The 23,723-nt window shown below is 37.1% G+C and overlaps 1 protein-coding gene across 1 annotated transcript in view; it reads right to left on the reverse strand.

Moving 5' to 3' along the window:
* Positions 1–23,723, reverse strand: part of LOC126260604 (uncharacterized) — a 216,449-nt gene that overhangs the window by 134,620 nt on the left and 58,106 nt on the right. The window contains exon 4 of the mRNA XM_049957941.1: positions 16,437–16,520. Coding sequence (XP_049813898.1) covers positions 16,437–16,520 — 84 coding nt within the window. The remainder of the gene's footprint in view (positions 1–16,436; positions 16,521–23,723) is intronic.

A 23,723-nucleotide genomic window follows, 5' to 3' on the forward strand; every position in this document is an offset into this window, starting at 1 on the left:
ATCTATAGAACAATGAATACACATTGAGAGTAAGTCAAACAAGGATGAAAGTACAGTAATATTAGTGCAAACATAACATCAAACTGGGTACAATTTAGTAGACAAAGCAATGGAATTCTGATACTTTGGAACCGAAATAATGTGAGGAGGACATAAGAAGCACATTGACACATGCAACAAGAGCATTCCTCATCAACAGCAATCTATTAGTGTTCAATATACACCTCAATTTAGATAACTGCAGCACAGACTCATGGAAGTAAATCTTGATATATGGGAAAAACAAAAACAAAACAAAAAAAATAGAATTGAAACATCTGAGATATGGAATCAGTTGCGGATTTAAAACTTTTGTTCCCCTAGGCACACCATATTATATGCCTCCCCCCCCCCCCCCCGCCCCGCCCTCACCGTCCAGAAAAAACATGTTTTAAATAATACCTATAACCTGATCACCTCACAATAGCCGTTTGGGGTGGGAGCGCTGTAAGCTGTTTCCGTACTCTACTATTCATTGTTCTGAAGGACGCATCAGCGGTCTAGTTCGCTCAATCCAAATATAATGTGGTTCCTGAACTGTAGTTGGTGTATGGCAGCAGATAAAACAAATTTAAAACTGCACTGTGTTAACACATTCTTCTGTCGATAGACAAAAGAAACGAACACAAGGAAAACTTTTCTTTTATGGTCTAAAAATTCGGATTTTTGTTATACATTCACTTTTAATATGTTCTTTTACACGAAACCGTTGAAAATGAAAATAAAAAAGTTGTGTTACGATCTAAAAATTGAAGCGAACATGTCATACATTAGAAATTAATACGTACTTTTACAAATATGCGCTCAAAATTAAAATTAAATTGTCGTTTTACGATCTAATAATTTGTAGCAGAAGTAAAAAAAACACGTTCGGTATGAATACGTGAGTCTATCGGAAAGTGTAAGAAATGGAAATGAAATAGAGATTTCGGTGCACGAACTAATAACTAAATACAGACGAACAAACACAAAACTGGATTAGCTATTACATAATTTTACAGACTAGTGTGGAAAAATCAAATTTGTTTTATAATCTAATAGTTAACATGCAAAGCATTAGGGTCTGTGTAGCTAGACGCTGCATAATAAGTGTACACATTACCTTTAATCCATGTAAGGGCTGAACAGTTTTGTACTGCAGCTACTGCTCTCACCAGAGCTCTTTCTAACAGTATTAGCAAAGCTTTTACGTATTTATCAACAGAACTGAACTACATTATTTATTAACACTTTTTCTCATCCGTGAGTATTCTCCGACAACTATATTTCCGCGATAACTATACATTTCAGCAGATGCCAAGAATACGCATCAATTGTAATATACTACAGTATCAGTATGACTTGACTTTACAGCGCCGAGCGGCCTGGGTCATTCGGGTATTGTTTAGTATTGTTGAGCGCCTTTGATCGCATCTGCACGTAAACGAGGTTTAGTTTCACCTTCTGCCATTGGCAATTGTAAAATAAACAGGTAATACGTAGTTTGTAAATCAAATGAATGTTCTCTACGTTATAATATAAACCATATAAAAACTAATATGAATAAATAAACTCACCAGTCAGCAAAGCTTGAGTCTGGCTTTGACGGCAGAAAACTCATTGATCATATCTTCGTAATTCAGATAGTTATCAGTTAGGAGGTCGGCTTCAATGTGAAGAATGGACAAGGTGTTCAATCTCTCCTCAGAGAATTTGGAACGTAGGTAAGATTTCAGTCTTTTAAGAGCCAAAAACGAGCGTTCTGCTGAACAATTTGTAAGTGCCATACATAGAAATATTCTAAGAGCAATGTCAACATTTTGAAACACGGAGTGAAACCTCTCTTTTCGTAAAATTTTAGTCATTTCAACTGGTATATGTTCCGCGAAATGTACACATTCACTAGGGAAGAAGGCTCTACATCTGTGTCATATGACACTTGGAGTTTTGCTGCACATTCAGCAATATTGTCGGGCGAACTGTTCTTAAGGTTACTGAAAACTGTGAAGGAGTCCAACAGTGTTCTACTCGTATAGCTTTCCTTCCTCCTCACTAATTCGGTGTACAAGTTGTCGAATACTGGGAGAAATGTATCGGCTCCAAAGTTTTCCCTTCCAGTTCGAAAAACTTCTTCAGAGTCCTCTTCTTCGTCATCATTAAGTTTGCGTTTTCATGATCTTTTATAGCTGCATTCATAGTCTACAGCAGTCACAATCTCTATGGATTTATTTTCCTAATAGTCGAACATGCCACTAATAGACGCAATAAATCCTACACGTGATTCATGTAATTCATGCACTATTTTAGTATCAGAATTTACAATACATGAGAAACTATCAGCCTCGATTGCGCTAATGAAACCAATCTTTACCTAGGTTTCAGCCCAAGTAATTGAGCCTTCTTCAGAAGATGAACCTGGTTCTATAAATATCTATGAGGGTATGGTCTAGAAATAAAACTAAAACAGCCTGAATAGGCAAAGTCACATTTTAAAAATGCGGTAGATAGGTACTAAGTCACCACCAAGACTTAAACTCCGGCGAGCGCCTCGTCTCCATGGACGCCGTGCGGTGGGCCTCGGGAGCTCACGTGAAACTCACCGCACGCGTACTGCATTTTTAAAATGTGCCTACGCCTATTCAGGCTGTTTTAGTTTTATTTCTAGACCATACCCTCGTAGACATATTATAGAATCAGGTTTATATTCTGAAGAAGGCTCAATTACTTGGGTTGAACCTAGATAAAGGTTGTTTTCATTACTGCAATCGAGGCTGATAGTTTCTTATATATTACATTATCACGATTTCTGACTGGGCTGCAATGTTGAAAGTACTCAATATTTACGCTTCGAAATTTCAGATTTACACTATTAAAACTCTGGAGCATGTCTAGTCTGCTGAGTTGATTCAATAAAGCTGAAGTCTCATTTCGCACAAGGGGTTTTTCAAACGTATTATTGGCAATATGTGCGGGGGCATATAGACTTACACACGCTTCCTCTCTTGCTGAGCAAAGTGTTTTTGATAAACTTTTTACCATTTTGCTTCCTGGTTTCATGAAAGAAAGAAGTTAATCCCAACACTGTGTACAAGCAGAGAAAAAATTATAAAGGTTTTGCACAACATTGAAAAATGAACATGCTTCCTGACAAGCAGCACTAGGGCCAACTAAATTCAAAGGATGTGCTGCATAAGGCACATAATGCGCTTTCGGATTTCGTTCTTTAACGCGTGCCTGCAAATCAGTGTAGGTTCCTGACATATTGCTTGCGTTGTCACATGAGTGGCCTCTACAGTCAGTAATATCAATGGAATTTATAGACAAGACTTTTAGTACGGCCTCAGCTAAGTTTTCGGACTTGTGTCCCGGGTTTGGTAAAAACAGAAGGAAATGTTGAACAGGTTCACCATTCTCGTTCACATATCCTAATATGAAAGATAATTGAGCAGTATGTGAAATGTCCACAGTAGAATCTAATGTTATAGAGAAATATTTGGCATGTTTTGTTTCACTTATGATAATTCTTTTTATTCGTTCAGAAAGAAGCTCTATTATTTCATCACAGATTATTGAAGAAAGATAACTTGTATGTCCCTGCCCTGGATTTCCATATCGTTCAATGTGCTCTGCGAGAAAAGATTCAAACTCGGCCACAAGTTCAAGAGACATCATAAATTGACCATTATGTAATGAATGGAATCTTTAAACGTGTCCACGTGGAGGAAATCCACGACTTGTTAGCTTCTTCACTGCTGCGAAAACCCTTTTCAACACACTGCGCCAGTACAGTTTTTCTGTCTGAACATATGACTCGAAATGGTTATCTATTGTTCCAAGTGACTTTTTTCTTGTTAAGAGTGATAACTCAGAATTTTTGTGTTCAAGGGAATTCTGATAATGAGATAAAATATTATAAATATTTTTCCACTCTGCAGTACCGTTAGTAGCAATCGTGGCCTTACCTCCGAACAATTTACATGGTGCACAAACAACACCACCGGTGCTACGGGAGTACACTAGAAAATCACTCCATGTTGTTTACGGAAAAATACATTTTTGTTCAAATATCTGGTTTTATCGCCTATTGATCTTTTTCAATTAGAAAAATCACCGTTACAATTTTGATTAATGCCACGTTGTAAGAGAATGTCGACTTTTAATTCATTGACACACCGTTCTGCAGGATCATCACTAACGAGGTTATTTCTGTTTGTAATGTCTGACTCGATACTTAGTTTTTCCTGAAACTCGAAATCAGGCACAATTTGCTTTTCTTCATTTTTAACTATTGTTTCGTCTGTACTTAAGTCACTGCTTTTACAACAACTGCTGTGCCAGAAATATCATCCGTACTACTTGAAGTCGAACCAGCAACATGTTTTGCGAAAAATTTAACCACTCTGCCATGCGTTTTTAGAACACTGGCTTCTCGTTCTCGCCTTTCCTTCGATAATTTCCGAAATGCTGCCCCATTTAATTTTGCACGTTTGCTTTTTTCACTGTTATTTGTGTAAAGGCACTTACAAAAGCATTGTGTTGATTGCAGGCACAAACGATGTTTTCAGAAACGAACTAGCAACCGCAACCTTCAACCTAAAGCAAGTCTTACATCTAATAAGAGAGGGGATCATCGTCTTTAGTGGAATACCTCATGGATATGATTTAACCACCTCATGTGTAAATCTTGAAATCAGAAAGGCAAACAGACAGTTCCATAAGATCTGCAAAATGAAACAAAATGCACATTTCCTCAGTATGGACTTTCTCCAAAGGAGTCATCATACAAAACATAGAATGCATTTAAACAGAAGCGGTAAAACTCTACTAGGTAAAAAAATTCTTCATAAGTTAGAAAAACTCAGTCAACATGAAAATGGTCCCGCCATCCCAGTGATGTTCTCAGGAACAAAAGAGCAGCCTTCAACATCAAATAGCTGCCAATACAAATGCGATGATACTGCAAATACTACTCTACTGGATGCAACAACACAGACAAAAATAACAGAAGCAACTGGACAACCCATAAGAAAGAAAACAACCGAAACTACAACAAAAACAGTTAAGCAACCATTAGCTTCTCCAGCAGGTAAAGAGACTCCCACATCAACAAAAACAGTCAAGCAGCAATCAGTTTTTCCACCAGAAATAAACAAAAATACACCAACAGCAACCAGATCTGTCAACCCGCCATCAGTTTCACGAGCAGTGGTAAACAAGATTACGCCCACAGCAAAGAAAATGGTGGTCAACAGAAGAACTGTTGTTCCTCCTCCCAGATTCAATGATTTTTTATGGACAGGACTGAAGAAGAAAAAGCCACCACCCAGTCAGCTGCAGCAAGTAAGGTAGAACCAAAAATCTCTCAACAGTGTTCAATACTTTCTGAATCTTACAATTAGCAAATTTACTTCCACAATGTACAAGGACTCAAAAACAAATTGAGTGAAATAGAAATTTTAATAAATAGTAACAGTGAATTATCAAATAAGCAAATACTATGTATTACTGAGCACTTTATGAGCTGTTATGAAATTGAATGTGTTATGATACCACACAGTTCAAACTGATAAATCATTTCTCAAGGAAAAAATTCAGAGGCAAAGGGAGCTGCATATTTGCAAAAAACAATACTATTGCTATACCACTGGACATAAGCAACTCCCACAGCGCTGAAAAAGATATAGAATTATCGGCCATAGAACTCACTGAACATTGTATTTACTTAATATCAGTATACAGATCACCCTCAAGCAACCTAAGCTGTTTCTATAAGACCTTGGCCTCAGTATTAGAAAAACTAACAAAATGGAAATCCTACAGAACTGTAAGCTGTGTCAACTTTAACATAGATTTCCTAGTAGAAGATAGCGACCATGTAAACTTCAAAAACTTTATGAATCTCTACACTCTGGAACTAAAGGTTAAATCCCCAACCAGAATAACCAACCACAGTGAATCTTGTCTTGACCAAGTAGCTACTGACACAGAATGCACAGCATGCTCTGTAAAGCTAGGATTCTCTGACCACAATGCCCTAATTATACAGGTACCAGTAAACAAGCCCCCCCCCCCCAAAAAAAAAAAAGTTTTCAACACAAACTAGAAATTTCTGTCAAAGCAATATCCACACCTTTCTGTCTCACATGCAAACAGAAAACTGGCAGGATATATATCAGTCTCAAAATGTAGATAACAAATCTGAGACTTTTCTAAATACTTTTAGTTATTATTTCAACTACCACTTCCCCTTAAAAACAAAAAATATTTCCAATAACAGTAAGTCCCCCAAGTGGATAACCCCAGGTATTATCACCTGAGCGAAAAGAAAAAGAGAACTCTTCAAACTCAGCAAGACCTAATTCGGCAATACTAAAGAATTTATGAATAACTTTACTAAATATAAATTTTTTTTAGAAATGTAGTTAATGCAGCCAAAAAACTGCAAAATGATACCCTGCTCAAATTATCAGCTAACAAAAGTAAATGCATGTGGAAAATCATTAATACACACAGTGGCAGAAATCAAGAGCTGACAAGAATTATGAACTTAAAAATAAATGGGAAATCAATCACAAATGAAAAAGAAATAGCAGATGAATTTAATTCATATTTTATTTAAAATGTTGAAAGTCTCACAGACCACCTTAAAAATAATCACGTCACAAACTTAGAACAAAAAAATTTCACTGACATGCTGTTCTTATTGCCAACAACAGAGGCAGAAATAGAAAAAAATTTTCATACAAAAATCAGAAAAAATTCTCTGCAGGACAAGATCAGATCCCCTGCTTTCTTCTCCATAACTGCAGCAACCTCATAAGTAAACCACTGTCCCACATAATAAACTCTTCATTCCTCAATGGCATATTTCCTAATAAACTCAAGACTGCAAAAATCATACCCATTCATAAAAAAGGAAGAAAAGATGATACCAGCAATTACAGGCCAGTAGCAATACTCTCAGTATTCAGCAAAATATTTGAATACACTATGGCAGACAGACTAAATTAATTTCTGAAAAAAAGAAATGCCATATCACCTGTTCAGTTTGGTTTCCAAAAGGGAAAAACCACAACTGATGCAATACAGCAACTCAGATTACACCTTAACACTAGTAGACAAGAAGCTTCCAGCCATAGACATTTTTCTTGACCTAACAAAGGCATTTGATACGGTCAATCAGACCAGGAATCACTAATACTGTACAGTCATCTACCCAAAGCACAGAACATGGAGTTCCACAAGGCTCAGGGTTGGGACCCTTATTATTCTTACTGTATGTAAATGACCTCCCCTTAAATTTACACAATAACATAACCTTCCTCTTTGCTCATGATACCACAATTATGATATCTGACTCAAATGAACATCTTCAAGACGCAATAAACAGGAGCACAGTACAACTAAACTCATGGCTTAATTCGAACAGACTACTCCTAAATATAAAAAAGACGGCTGGTATTACTTTCCACACAGTCCAAAATAAAAACCCACCAGTACCAAATATACCACTGAGTGATGATAAAATCAACTATGTAAAGGAAACCAAATTTTTGAGGGTTACCGTTACTGACACACTTACATGGAAAAGTCTCCAGAAGCAGTAAGGCTGTTTAAACTCCAAAAAAAGTAGTTAGAATAATATTCTTCAAACAGTAGAAAGAATCCTGTACACCACTGTTCCAGAATGTAAACATATTACCCCTCCCATGTCAGTACATACTGGACCTACTATGTTTTACAAAGAAAAATATTAGCAACTTAGATATAAACTCAAACTGGCAACAACATGATACAAGGTCAAAGAAACTCTCTACGAGTAATTCCCCACTAAACAAAACTATACAGTAAAGGTGTCAGATATATGGGAATAAAACTCTACAATCATCTCCCAATAGCAGTGAAGAACATTACACAAGAAGGAGGATTTTAAAGCAAAACTACAGTCACTTCTAATTAAACACTGCCTGTGCAGCATGCAGGAATTCCTCGAAAACAACCTGCTATAAGAAACTGCTCAACAAAAACATCAGATAATGGATCCCAAACTACTGACCTTATGTAACATAAATGAATGTAAGTTTTATTAGTATAAATGCTAAATTCTGGTACAGAATAAATATAAGACCTAAGTTCATTACACATGTGATATAAATATGTAACCATTTTATAGATTCATAGACATGTACCTCTTCTTATAAATGCCTAATATGTATCAAATGACTGTCCTATAACATGATGTGCATTTCTTTACAATGTATGATTCTGAGGATCAAAATAAATAAATAAATACAAAATTGTCAACCAACAGTCAAAACAAAAGAAAGTATTTGTAAAAGGAAAGAAAGGAAGAAAGACTGTATCCAGTTTTAAATGTACTACACCACACATGAGCACAAAGCTTTTTGCTTTAAATATGGCACACGAGCACAAAGATTAATCCTTTAAACACAGAGCGATGAACTGATCAACTCGGATTACTCGACGTAACTGTGCTATGAAAGAACGGCAATGCAGAACAATTTAATTTCATTGTCACCTGTTTGTCTGTTGTCAGTGAATAGTAGAAGCACACCTGCCAACTGGAATTCATCTCGTAAAGAAAATGGGACAGTCCCTCTTTTGGCTTCTGTTTCCCATGTCACCAGAATCTTAGATGTGACACAAATATGTTCTGAATATTATTAAGCCTCTCTTTCTAATTTGAAAAGCAAATAATTTTTGCAATTTCTTGCACTGATGTGTGCTGGATCAACTCTTATCCCACTTATTCTTATAACATTTTAGCGGTTTCTGTGGGCAAAGAAGACAGACAACAAAATTTAACTAGACTTGTTGGCAGCTGATGTGGTGTGTTGACATTTGTGTGAACACTGCTGTTATGTCTACACACAAATCCACCTTCTGTTCCAACATAAAATAAACGTAACTTTCCCTTGAAGAAAAATACTTTAGTTAAGAAATTTGGAATGCCACGTGCTATTCAACTGCACAGAGTGGGAACTTTGATATTGTGCTGGCTGCAGCACAATAAATGAGACAAATGTAAGTTGGTTTCTTCTTCTTTTTTCGCCAAAAAAAAGTAACTAAAAAAATAAATAAAATTTTTAAACGGTTGTGAAGTGTATTTCACACATTATTAGATATTCTGCTTATGTTCTTTTCATGTAAACATGTGTTTCAAAATGTAAAGCATTCCTAGTATCAACATGTTTTGTTAAACAGGTGCCCGTAAATCAAAGCTCAGATATTGAAGACCACAGTGCTTTCACGTTTATTACCAGTACAGTAATGGAGCATTTACTTGACACTTCCACGTAATTTCTACAAAAAATTTAACTAGATTCAGGTTTTACATAATGAGGCCCACACATTACAGTATTTAAGAAACTGCTGATTAGTTTGTCATAGCTTTTCAGGGGTGCCGGTATTTTCTTGTGGAAAATATGGTAGGTTTAAGTAGAAGCCAACAACATTCTCAGAATAACAATGTTTCTAACATTGTATTGTTGATTGCTGTCCTGACAGCTTGCTTCGAAATATTTTGAACAATCATGAAGATGACACCAGACAGAAACCCAATGTTAAATTTCCATTAAATCATCAAGTAAACTACATATATTTCCAAGCTTGTATTGTCGAATTTTGTTCTTAAGGCTTATCTAAAGTAGCAAGTTGTTTAACAATATTAAAAATTTTTGTCATTTGTAAGCACAGTTATTTTAAAATGTAAAAGGTTAAAATGAGTACTGAGCAAAAAATGCTGCCCCCCCTTAAGGTGCCTAGGCCCTATATGTAAATCTGCCACTGTACTAAGGGTATAAAAATATCTTGTAACCGCAAAAGGGAAATGTATCTGACAGCAAGAAAGAGTAGTGACCCAGAAACTATCAAAAATTACAAAAACTACTGTGTTATATTAAGAAAAGTTATTAAAAAATCCAGGAGTATGTGTATCATGTCTGAAATCAGCAACTCTGATAATAAAATTAAAACAATTTGGAATATTATTAAAAGAGAAACAGGTCAACCAAGAGCAGAGGAAGACAGTATTACCATCAAATTGAATGAAAACTTTACGAACAAAAAGTCAGAAGTTGAAAATATTTTTAATAATCATTTTCTAAATGTTGTGGATATAGTAGGATCCAGGTGTTCATTAGAAGATGCTAGGCTGTTAATGGAAGAGGCCATACCTATGCAATTTGATACAATTGAAATCTCACCCACTTCTCCCTTTGAAATTAGGAAAATAATAAACTTGCTTAAAAGCAAAAACTCACATGGAATTGATGGCATTTCCAGCAAAATACTAAAAGCTTGTTCTCAACAGATAAGTAAGATTCTCAGCCACCTGTGTAATAGCTCTCTGGAACAGGGCATTTTCCCTGATAGACTGAAATATGCTATTGTTATACCTTTGCATAAAAAGGGGGATAGATCTGATGTCAACAATTACCGTCCAATCTCCCTTCTAACAGCTTTATCCAAAATTTTTGAGAAAGTAATGTATTCAAGAGTAGCTTCACATATCTGTAAAAATGAAGTACTAACAAAATGTCAGTTTGGTTTTCAGAAAGGTTTTTCAACAGAAAATGCCATATATGCTTTCACCAGTAAAATTTTGAATGATCTGAATAACCGAACACCACCCATTGGGATTTTTTGTGATCTCTCAAAGGCTTTTGATTGTGTAAATCATGAAATTCTGCTACACAAGCTCAAGTATTGTGGCATGAGTGGGACATTGCACAAATGGTTTAATTCGTACCTAACTGGAAGAGTGCAGAAAGTTGAAATAAGTAGTTCTCGTAACATGCAAAGATCAGCACATTCCTCAAACTGGGGAACTATCAAGAATGGGGTTCCACAAGGGTCAGTCTTGGGTCCTTTGTTGTTCTTATTATATATTAATGACTTGCCATTCTATATTCATGAAGAGGCAAAGTTAGTTCTCTTTGCTGATGATACAAGTATAGTAATCACACCTGACAAACAAGAATTAACTGATGAAATTGTCAATACTGTCTTTCAGAAAATTACTAAGTGGTTCCTTGTAAACGGACTCTCACTGAATTTTGATAAGACACAGTACATACAGTTCCGTACAGTGAATGGTATGACGCCATTAATAAATATAGACCTTAATCAGAAGCATATAGCTAAGGTAGAATATTCCAAATTTTTAGGTGTGTCCATTGATGAGAGATTAAATTGGAAGAAACACATTGATGATCTGCTGAAACGTTTGAGTTCAGCTACTTATGCAATAAGGGTCATTGCAAATTTTGGTGATAAACATCTTAGTAAATTAGCTTACTACGCCTATTTTCACTCATTGCTTTCATATGGCATCATATTTTGGGGTAATTCATCACTGAGGAATAAAGTATTTATTGCACAAAAGCGTGTAATCAGAATAATAGCTGGAGTCCACCCAAGATCATCCTGCAGACATTTATTTAAGGATCTAGGGATATTCACAGTAGCTTCTCAGTATATATACTCTCTTATGAAATTTGTTATTAACAACCAAACCCAATTCAAAAGTAATAGCAGTGTGCATAACTACAATACTAGGAGAAAGGATGATCTTCACTATTCAAGATTAAATCTAACTTTGGCACAGAAAGGGGTGAATTATACTGGCACTAAAGTCTTTGGTCACTTACCAAATAGTATCAAAAGTCTGACAGATAACCAACAAGTATTTAAGAAGAAATTAAAAGAATTTCTGAATGACAACTTCTTCTACTCCATAGAGGAATTTTTAGATATAAATTAAGAAAAAAAAAGAAAAAAATATTAAAAAAATAAAAATAAAAAATAAAGAAAAACAAAAAACACAAAAAAATAAAGTTGTTATATTAACTTAAGTATGTTGTTAAATTAACCTAATTATGTCATGTATTGGAAAATTCGACTCGTTCCACATCATTACGAAATATCGTATTCATGATCCATGGAACTAGTATTAATCTAATCTAATCTAATCTAATCTAATCTGAAATGTGCTTAAAATTGTGTGGATGGTTAAGATAGGAAATAAATAGTTTCTCCAGAAAATCAATGAGGAATGTCTGATGGGAGAAACATTAATTAGATATTACATCTTAAGACATCAGAGAATAAGTTCCATGGTACTAGAGGGAGCTGTGGCGAGCAAAAACTGTACAGGAAGAAAGAGATTAGAATATGTTGTGTTGTTGTTGTGGTCTTTTGTCCAGAGACTGGTCTGATGCAGCTCTCCATGCTACTCCATCCTGTGCAAGCTTTTTCATCTCCCAGTACCTACTGCAAACTACATCCTCCGGAATCTGCTTAGTGTATTCATCTCTTGGTCTCCCTCTACAATTTTTACCCTCCACGCTGCCCTCCAATACTAAATTGGTGATCCCTTGATGCCTCAGAACATGTCCTACCAACCGATCCCTTCGTCTAGTCAAGTTTTGCCACAAATTTCTCTTATCCCCAATTCTATTCAATACCTCCTCATTAGTTATGTGATCTACCCATCTAATCTTCAGCATTGTTCTGTAGCACCACATTTAAAAAGCTTTTATTCTCTTCTTGTCTAAACTATTTATCATCCACGTTTCACTTCCATACATGGCTACACGCCATACAAATACTTTCAGAAACGACTTCCTGACACTTAAATCTATACTCGATGTTAACAAATTTCTCTTCTTCAGAAACGCTTTCCTTGCCATTGCCAGTCAACATTTTACATCCTCTCTACTTCGACCATCATCAATTATTCTGCTCCCTAAATAGAAAAACTCATTTACTACTTTAAGTGTCTCACTTACTAATCTAATTCCCTCAGCATTACCCGATTTAATTCAACTACATTCCATTATCCTCGTTTTGCTTTTGTTAATGTTCATCTTATATCCTCCTTTCAAGACACTGTCCATTCCGTCCCAGGTCCTTCGCTGTCTCTGACAGAATTACAATATCATCGGTGAACCTCAAAGTTTTTATTTCTTCTTTATGGATATTAATTCCTACTCTGAATTTTTCTTTTGTTTCCTTTACTGCTTGCTCAATATACAGAGTGAATAACATTGGGGATAGGCTACAACCCTGTCTCACTCCCTTCCCACCCACTGCTTCCCTCTCATGCCCCTCAACTCTTATAACTGCCATCTGGTTTCTGTGCAAATTGTAAATAGCCTTTCACTCCCTGTATTTTACCTCTGCCTCCTTCAGAATTTGATGGAGAATATTCCAGTCAACATTGACAAAAGCTTCCTCTAAATCCACAAATGCTAGAAACGTAGGTGTGCCTTTCCTTAATCTGTCTTCTAAGATAAGCCTTAGGGTCAGTATTGCCTCACGTGTTCCAACATTTCTATGGAATCCAAAGTGATCTTCCCCGAGTTCGGCTTCTACCGGTTTTTGCATTGGTCTGTACAGAATTCGTGTTAGTATTTTGAAGCTGTGACTTACTAAACTGATAGTTCGGTAATTTTCACATCTGTCAACAACTACTTTCTTTGGGATTGGAATCATTACATTCTTCTTGAAGTCTGAGGGTATTTCACCTGTCTCATACATCTTGCTCACCAGATGGTAGAGTTTTGTCAGGGCAGCTCTCCCAAGGCTATCAGTAGTTCTAATGGAATGTTGTCTACTCCTGGGGCCTTGTTTTGACTTAGGTCTGTCAGTGCTCTGTCAAACACTTCATGCAGTATCATATTTCCCATTTCATTTTCATCTACATCCCCTTCCATTTCCATAATATTGTCCTCAAGTACATCGCCCCAGTATAGATCCTCTATATACTCCTTCCACCTTTCCGATTTCCCTTCTTTGCTTAGAACTGGGTTTCCATCTGAGCTCTTGATATTGGTACAAGTGGTTCTCTTTTGTCCAAAGGTCTCTTTAATTTTCCTGTAGGCAGTATCACCCTTAGTGGTACATGCCTCTACAGCCTTACATTTGTCGTCTAACCATCCCTGCTTCGCCATTTTGCACTTCCTGTTGATCTCATTTTTGTGATGTTTGTATCCCTTTTTGCCTGCTTCATTTACTGCATTTTTATATTTTCTCCTTTCATCAATTAAATTCAATATATCTTCTGTTACCCAAGGATTTCTACCAGCCCTCAACTTTTTACCTACTTGATCCTCTGCTGCCTTTACTATTTCATCTCTCAAAGCTATTATTCCTTAATGCTCTGCCTGAAACTCTCTGAACCTCCGGTTCTGTCAGTTTATCCGGTTTCCATCTCCTTAATTCCTTTTTTTTTTTTTTTTTTTTTTTTTTTTTTTTTTTTTGCAGTTTCTTCGCTTTTAATCTACAGTTCATAACCAATAGACTGTGGTCAGAGTCCACATCTGCCCCTGGAAATGTCTTACAATGTAAAACCTGGTTCCGAAATCTCTGTCTTACCATTATATAATCTATCTGAAACCTTCCAGTATCTCCAGGCCTCTTCCATGTATAAAACATTCTTTTATGGTTCTTGAACCAAGTGTTAGCTGTGATTAAGTTGTACTCTGTGCAAAATTCTACCAGGTGGTTTCCTCTTTCATTCCTTACTCCATTCCATATTCACCTACTATGTTACCTTCTCTTCCTTTTCCTAGTATTGAATGCCAGTCACCCATGACTATTAAATTTTTGTCTCCCTTCACTACCTGAGTAATTTCTTTTATCTCATCATACATTTCATCAATCTCTTCATCATCTGCGGAGCTAGTTGGCATATAAACTTGTACTACTGTGATAGGTGTGGGCTTTGTATCTATCTTGGCCACAATAGCGCATTCACTATGCTGTTTGCAGTAGCTTACCCACACTCCTGTTTTTTTATTCATTATTAAACCTATTCCTGCATTAGCCCTACTTGATTTTGTATTTACAACCCTGTATTCACCTGACCAGAAGTGTTGTTCCTCCTGCCACCGAACTTCACTAATTCCCACTATATCTAACTTTCACCTATCCATTTCCCTTTTTAAATTTTCTAACCTACCTGCCTGATTAAGGGATCTGACATTCCATGCTCGAATCTGTTTAACGCCAGTTTTCTTTCTCCTGATAACAACGTCCTCTTGAGTAGTCCCCACCCGGAGATCCGAATGGATGACTATTTTACCTCCGGAATATTTTACCCAACAGGACGCCATCATCATTTAAACATACAGTAAAGCTGCATGCCCTCGGGAAAAATTACAGCTGTAGTTTCCCCTTGCTTTCAGCTGTTCGCAGTACCAGCACAGCAAGGCCGTTTTGGTTAGTGTTACATGGCCAGGTCAGTCAATCATCCAGACTGTTGCCCTTTCAACTACTGAAAAGGCTGCTGCCCCACTTAGAATATATATGACAATAATTGAAGTTATTGGATATACATGCTACTCTAAGATGAAGAATACAGAAGAGGAGTCATACAGAATGGCACCAAACCAGTAATAGATTATTGGTAGATGAATATGCAGTCTTTTATTCACTTCTGCAACAAATTTTACAATTTTCATATGATAATTTGAAGTTTAACATGATTCTGTACTTCTTTCTTAATGGTAACTTGTGGATGAATTAATAACTATAAAGCTGCAGTATGTTGACACTGAGTTTCCAGACATGTGTCTGTGAGTGAGTGTTAAATGCAGTGTCAAAACAAGCAAGAAGAAAGTTCTGTACTAACCTTAATGTTGTAAATAATTCCAATTTAGAGCAACAAAATAAGAACAAAGCACCACAAATAGCAACTTTCAATCTTACTTCAGCTCTTCCTGATATGGCAACAATTTTTAAGTATATACTTTTATGGTTGCTATTGTTGTTTTCTTGACCACTAAATTTAAACTTATTTCTGTAAAAGAACCAATACACCAGTTGATGCCAACACGAAGCTGACTGCTTGATAGCAACAACACATCTGATTAGTATCATGTTCTAAATACAAAAATCTAAATGTGTTGAGGCCAGAATAACACTGAATGACTCGCTTAAGGCAAGCTGTATAAGCTGCAGCCAATAACAATGTTACTCATAAGATGTTATGTTGATATCCCAATATAAAATACTAAAATATCTCCCTAGTAACTGAGGTAAGTAAATTACCATGCATACCAAATTTACATTTTTAGAGCCCTTGAAAACCACAGAATAAAAATACAAGGAGAATCAATATTAGTGCTTTTTTTTAAAAAAATGCCTTTTTTAATCTGTAAAGACACCTGCACATGAATACTATGCTATTAAATTGCATTTATGATGTGTGTGTGTGTGTGTGTGTGTGTGTGTGTGTGTGCGTGTGTGTGTGTGTGTGTGTGTGTTTTGTCTTGTCTTGTACATGTTCAGTTATGTTTGTGTGAATAAATAGAAATACATAAACATAATTGTGCTATCTCTAACATTAAATTGTTATCTGATTAACAGAAACAGTATTGCTTACTTCATACCTTTTCAAATGAAATGTCATCCCAACAAAGAATGGTGCAGTTAGGGTCTGATGTTGCATATTCTCTTGGTTGTGGGAGCTCTCCCTACAAAAATAAATTTTTGTTATTGGAACATCTTAACCAAACAGATTACAAGCATTTATATATTCAGGTAACATGCAGTGTTTCAATAACTCTCTTATATTTAAATGATATTTAGCTTTCAGTATGTAAAATATTATGAGTAGAAAGATAGGGCAGAGAGTTTGTAACTGGGAATGGTTCAGTGATAGGGTTGTTCTTAACGGAATCAACAGCAAACCAGCACTGACAATGATAGTTCATGTATACATGCTGACATCACAAGCCGAAGATGAAGAGGTAGAGACAGTATGTGAAGATACTGAAAGGGTAATACAGTATGTAAAGGGAGATGAAACTCTAATAGTCTTGGGGGAGTGGAACATAGTTGTAGAGGAAGGAGTAGAAAAATGGTTACAGAAGAATATGGGCTTGGGACAAGAAATGAGAAAGGAGAAAGACTAACTGAATTCTGTCATAAATTTCAGCTAGTAATAGTGAATACTCTGTTCAAGAATTACAATATGAGGAGGTATACTTGGAAAAGACTGGGTGATATGGGAATATTTCAATTAGATTACGGCATGGTCAGAGAGAGATTCCAAAATCAGATATTGGATTGTAAGGCATACCCAGGGGCAGACCTAGACTTGGATCACAATGTAGTAGTGATGAGGAGTATGCTGAAGTTAAAGAGATTAGTCAGGAAGAATCAATAAGCAAAGACACTGGATATGGAAGTACTAAGGAATGACAAGATACACTTGAAGTTCTCTACAGCCACAGATACAGCAATAAGGAATTCCTCAGCAGCCAGTACAGTTGAAGAGGAATGGACATCTCTAAAAACGGCAATCACAAAAGTCAGAAAGCAAATCATAGACATAAAGAACGTACTTGCACAGAAACCATGGATAACTGAAGAAATACTTCATGTGATCGATGAAAGAAGGAAGTACAAAAATGTTCAGGGAAATTCAGAAATACAGAAAGGAATGAAATAAATAGGAAGTGCATGGAGGGTAATCTGAAATGGTTGCATGAGAAATATGAAGAAATCGAAAAAGAAATGATTGTCGGAAGGCCTGACTCAGCATACAGGAAAGTTAAAACAACCTTCAGTGAAATTAAAAGCAAGGGTGATAACATTAAGAGTGCAATGAGAATTCCACTGTTGAATGCAGATGAGAGAGTGGATAGGTGAAAAGAGTACATTGAAGGCCTCTATGAAGGGGATGATTTCCCTGATGTGATAGAAAATGAAACAGGAGTTGATTTAGAAGAGGTAGGAGATTCAGTACTTGAATCAGAATTTAAAGGAGCTTTGGGGGACTTAAGATCAAACAAGGCAGAAGGGATAGCTAACATTCCATTAGAATTCCTAAAATCATTGGGGGAAGTGGCAATAAATGACTGTTCACATTGGTGTGTAGAATGTATGAGTCTGGTGACATACCATCTGGCTTTCGGAAAAATATCATCTACACAATTCCAAAGACTGCAAGAGTTGATAAGTGTGAGAATTATCACACAATCAGCTTAACAGCTCATGCATCTATGTTAATGACAAGAATAATATACAGAAGAACAGGGAACAAAATTGGGTATGTTAGATGACGACCAGTTTGGCTTGAGGAAATGCAAAGGCAACAGAGAGGTAATTCTGACACAGTGGTTGATAATGGAAGCAAGACTACAGAAAAATCAAGACATGTTCATATGATTTGTCAACCTGGAAAAAGCGTTCTACAAATTAAAATGGTGCAAGATGTTTGAAATTTTGAGAAAAAAAGGGTAGCTGTAGGGAGGGACATGTAATATATACTATGTAAAAGAGCTAAGGGGAAAAGTGGATGACCAAAAACAAAGTGCTCAGATTAAATAGGGTTTAAGGCAGGGATGTAGTCTTTTGCTCCTACCGTTAAATCTGTACATCGAAGAAGTAATGATGGAAATAAAAAAAAGTTTCAGGAGTTAGATTAAAGATCAAGGTGAAAGGATGTCAATGATATGATTCGCTGATGGCATTGCTATCCTGAATGAAAGTGAAGAAGTATCACATGATCTGTTGAATGGAATGAACAGTCTAAAGAGTACAGAATATAGATTGAGAATAAATCAAAGAAAGATAAAAGTAATGAGAAGTAGCAGAAATGAGAACAGCGAGAAGCTTAACATCCATATTGATGGTCATGAAGTAGATGAAGTTAAGGAATTCTGCTACCTGAGCAGAAAAATAACCAATGACAGAGAAAGGAGGACATCAAAAACAGACTGGCACTGACAGAAAGGGATTTCCTGATCAAGGGAAGTCTACAAGTGTCAAACATAGGGCTCAATCTGAGGAAGAAATTTCCAAGGATATACGTTTGGGGCACAGCATTGTTTGGTAATGACACATGGGCTGTGGGAAAACTGGAACAGATGAATGTTGAAAAATAGGTGGACTGATAAGGTAAGGAATGAGGAAGAAATTTCTGAGTATATACGTTTGGGGCACAGCATTGTTTGGTAATGAGACATGGGCTGTGGGAAAACTGGAACAGATGAATGCTGAAAATTCGATGGACTGACAAGGTAAGGAATGAGGAGGTTCTTTGCAGAATTGGACAGAAAAGGAACATGTGGAAAACACTAACAAGGAGAAGAGACAGAATGATAAAACATTCGTTAAGACATCAGAGAATGACTTCTATAGTACTACAGGGAGCTGTAGAGGGCAAAAAACTGTAAAGGAAGACAGAGGTTGGAATACACCTAACAAATAAAAGAGGATGTGGGTTGCAAGTGCTACTCTTCAGATAAAGAGCTTGGCACAGGAGAGGAATTCATGGTGGACTGCAGCAAACCAGTCAGAAGACTGACACTAAAAAAGAAATGTAAAAGGTTACAGGATTTTCTGCAGTTGGTTAACATCTGAACCAACAAAGAGCTACATACCTGTTCTTGATTGCAGAACAACATTTCTTGTGCCTTCAGGTAACAGGAATTCAGTTACTCATTCACACATCACTTTTAATAAATTCTATGATGAAGGAGAGCATTTACAAATGCAGAACACATTAAGATAGTTGTTTATTGGCAGAAGCATCACTGCATGCTAATTCTGTAACGTCCAACTGTGGGAGGGGCTCTCAAGCAGCTCATGCGTGTGCAGAGTGCATGCAATACAGCTGTCTGGTAGGTAGCCTTCTCTACCTGTGCCTGCCTGTGAGCATAATGAGGTGCATGCTTGTATACCCTTGCCCCACAGGGCAGCATCGGAACAGCTTAGTCTATGGGATTAAGATCAGGTTATTTATCAGGACAGTTGACATGCAATAGGGTGCTTTAGTGTTCCTCAAACATATGTGTGATACTCTTTTGTCATCTAGGAAGACAGAAATCTGCACAACACACTCGTCATGAAGATGTGGACAAAAGACCAACACTTGATCATTGAGAATGTGTAAATAAATGTCCTGGTTCATGTTCATGGTAACTTGGATGTGTGGGCTCACATTACAGTACAAAGAACGCTCTAAAAACATCACAAATTGACCTCTGGCCTGAGGCACACCCTCCATACACTGCAGGTTAAACATCTCATTGGGCCTTCCGGCTTGTATTGCCATCACAGAATTCCATCAATATCAATAATGTTCTGTGAGCTACAGCAATCTAGAGTTGATACCAAGGAGGTGTATGAAGCAGCTGCATTAGTTACACTCTCTGTTTGAGGCCAGGGAATAAAATGAAGTGTATAGTGCATTAACAATCTCTGTACACTCTGTACAAACCTAATCACTATGCACCATATTAGACTTATTACATCGACTCGGCTGTTCTCATGGTTTTTCTTGTTGTTTAGTATTGGAACTCCATGTCTGACTTCTCATACTGATTCTCTGTACAATGCTTTAGCCACTTGAGACATAGAAAAACTGAATCTGTCCTCCTGCGATAATTCCACTTCTTAAGGGTTTTTTATTCTTTTTTTTTCTTTTCTATTGTACATATAATGCATGTACCACCAGTATACAAAAACATTAAATTCTAATTCAGGCTGTGTTTAACTACAATTTATTATTCCATTTTTATTTTTCAGATCAATGATTATAACAGTATAATTACTTTATGAGCAAACATTTTCTTTCATGAAATACTCCGAATTTACAATTCACAGAAACCATATCCTTTTCAAAATTTGTCCCACTTATAATTATTTGTTTTACAGTTTACACATTATTGAAAATGCCTTTCTCCACTTGGCATTGAACATCTTACTATCTTTTGTTATAGTTCTCTAGCTGTTATTTTGCTGACTACAAAAAAAGTATAAATTTCATGGAGTAATATGTTAGTTTGTGAATTATTCAAATTAGAAAATGAAACTTTTCAGAAAATGTTTGGCAGGTTTTGGAAATCCCAGTGCACATTATAACTTCCACTTTGTGAAATAGTACCTATTATTTTTTTAATTACAATGCTTATAGTAAATAGAGATAATTTCACTGCCTAGCGTTCTTTATGTTTTTTGCCTTTGCTGTCTTTTATGTTAATATCTAAAATGTGTATTTTAGCATTCTGTCATTGCTATTGCATGGATGTCTTGATATAGCTTTGTCCACAAAAACCTTTGGTAGTCAGCATCTGGTAGTCAGAAATTAGACATCCATGACAGTCGGTAATAAGCAAATGTTCAGTTAGTCAAATCATTATGTTAGAAATCTGTAGTCAGTTTTCAATATGTATAGTTCCAGATCAGTTTGTGGTGGACATTCAGTCAGTACAGTCACTGTTAGTCAGTCAAGAGTACGCTTTCAGTCAGTTCCAACTCTATTTTAATTAGTGTATTCATTCATTTATTCAGTCATCACCTAGCATTCTATGAGCAAAGATACTATGTTAGTTGCTGGTGTTATTACTTGTACAATTTTGTTAGAGCTCTCATAGTCTTAGTAAATCGATGACCTGTGTGATATAAACTATCGGAGTTACTAACTAAAAGGTGGTCATAGTATGTATGAAGTAAGAAACACAAATGAACTAAACAAGTACACTTGACTGCATTGTGATGTTAGATGATCACATACTTTAGAAATAACCTATTAATTAGCTGAAGAAAAATAGTGAAGATGAACATCCATGAGACTTAAGAGGCATGCAGACAGGTTGGTAACTTTAGACACAGTTTGATGCAGTCCATGTTACAAGGCTGCTCTTTACAGTCACTAGTGTTCATAGGTCCACTGTTCATGTTCACAAATTCAGACTTTTAAGCATGAGTTCTAGTTCACTATTAAATTTGTGACAGGGACTCTACTCGTAGTGTAATAGACATACAGAAATGTTGTAACAGTATTATGAAAAGGATAGTTGCTACTGACCATATAGTGAAGATGCTGAGTCACAGATAGGCACAACAAAAAGACTGTCAAACAAAACTTTTGTCTAACCAGGCCTTCATCAGAATAGACAACATGACATACACACTCCCACAAAAATAATTCACACACACATGACCACAGTCTCTGTCTACCAAGGCTGACTGCAAGCAGCAGCACATGACAGGAGAAGCAAACTGGGTGTGTGGGGGTTGGGGAGGGGGGGGGGGAGGTAAAATGTTGCTTGTGGCAGCATACAGCATACAGGCATGAGGTGAGGAGAGGGTAGGGCAGCTAGGTGCAGTTGGGAGGTTAGATGGAGGACAGGGAGCCGACGGAAAGGGACAGACGTAACAAGTCTGTGCATGTGTAGTTGGAATATAGGCCTGTGTAGTGCTGGAAAGGAGCCAGGGAAAGGGATAGGTTGCTAAAGGACAATGACTGTTAGAGGTTGTGACCAGGAGGGTTACAGGAATGTAGGATATAATTTAGATAGACTTCCCACCACCTATGCAGTTCTAAATAGCTGCTGTCTGGGGACAGGTTCCAGATGGCACAGCTGTAAAGCAGTCATTGAAATGAAGAATGTTGTGTTGGGCAGTGTGCTCAGCAAGTGAGCAGTCCAGCTGCTTCTTGGCCACAGTTTTTCAGTAGCCATTCATGTAAACAGACATCTTGTTGGTTGTCATACGCATGAAGAATGCACCACAGTGGTTGCAAATTAGGTTGTAGATCACATGACTGGTTTCACAGGTAGCCCTACCTTTGATGGGATACTTGATCTTGTGACTGGACTGGAGTAGGTGGTGGTGGGAGGATATATGGGACGGGTCTTGCATTTAGGTCTATTACAGGGCTGTGAGACATGAGGGAAGGGGTTGGGGGCAAGGACTGTATACGGATGGGTGGCAGAGTCCCACTGTGGTAGTGGTGGGAAGCATAGTGTGTAGGACATTCCTTATTTCAGGGCACAACAACAGGTAGTTGAAACCAAGACAGAGAATGTGATTCAGCTGCTCCATTCCTGGGTGGTTCTGAGTCATGAGGGAAATGCTCCTGCCTCGTGGTCAGTGGGACTTTGGGAGTTGGTGGAGAACTAGAGAGATAAGGCATGGAAGATTTGTTTTTGTACAGAGTCAGGAGGGTAATTACAGACTGTAAAGGCTTCAATGAAACCCATGGTATATTTTGAGAAGGACTGCTCATCACTACAGATGCGATGGCATCGGGTGGCTAGATTTTATGGAAGGGGCTTCTTGGTATGGAATGGTTAGCAGCTGTCAAAGTGGAAGTACTGCTGGTGGTTGGTAGGTTTTATATGGACAGAGGTACTGATATAGCCATCTCTGAGGCAAAGGTCAACATCTGGGAAGGTGGCTTGTTGGGTTGAGGAGGATCAGGTGCAGTGAATGGCAAAGAGGATTTTGAGGTTCTGGAGGAATGTGGATATGGTGTCCTCACCCTCGATAAAAATCATGAAGATGTCATCAGTGAATCTGAAGCAGGTGTGTTATTTGGGATTCTAGAAAGAATTCCTCTAGATGGCCCATGAAAAAGTTGGCATAAGATGGTGCCACGTGGTGCCCACAGACATATCCTGAACTTCTTTGCATGTGATGCCTTCAAAGGAGAAAAAATTGTGGGTGAGGATATAGTTGGTCAAAGCAACTAGGAAGGACTGTGTAGGTTTGAAATCCGCCAAGGGTTGGGAAAGGTAGTGTTCAATAGTGACAAGGCCGTGGCCATTGGGGATGATAGTGTAAAGGGAGATGGCATCAATAGTGATAAACAAGACTTCACTTGGTAAAGGAATAGAATTGTGGAGAGTCTGTGGAGAAAATGGTTGTATCTTTTATATAGC

Source organism: Schistocerca nitens, chromosome 5, assembly GCF_023898315.1.
Source record: "Schistocerca nitens isolate TAMUIC-IGC-003100 chromosome 5, iqSchNite1.1, whole genome shotgun sequence".
In the NCBI taxonomy this organism is placed as follows: domain Eukaryota; kingdom Metazoa; phylum Arthropoda; class Insecta; order Orthoptera; family Acrididae; genus Schistocerca; species Schistocerca nitens.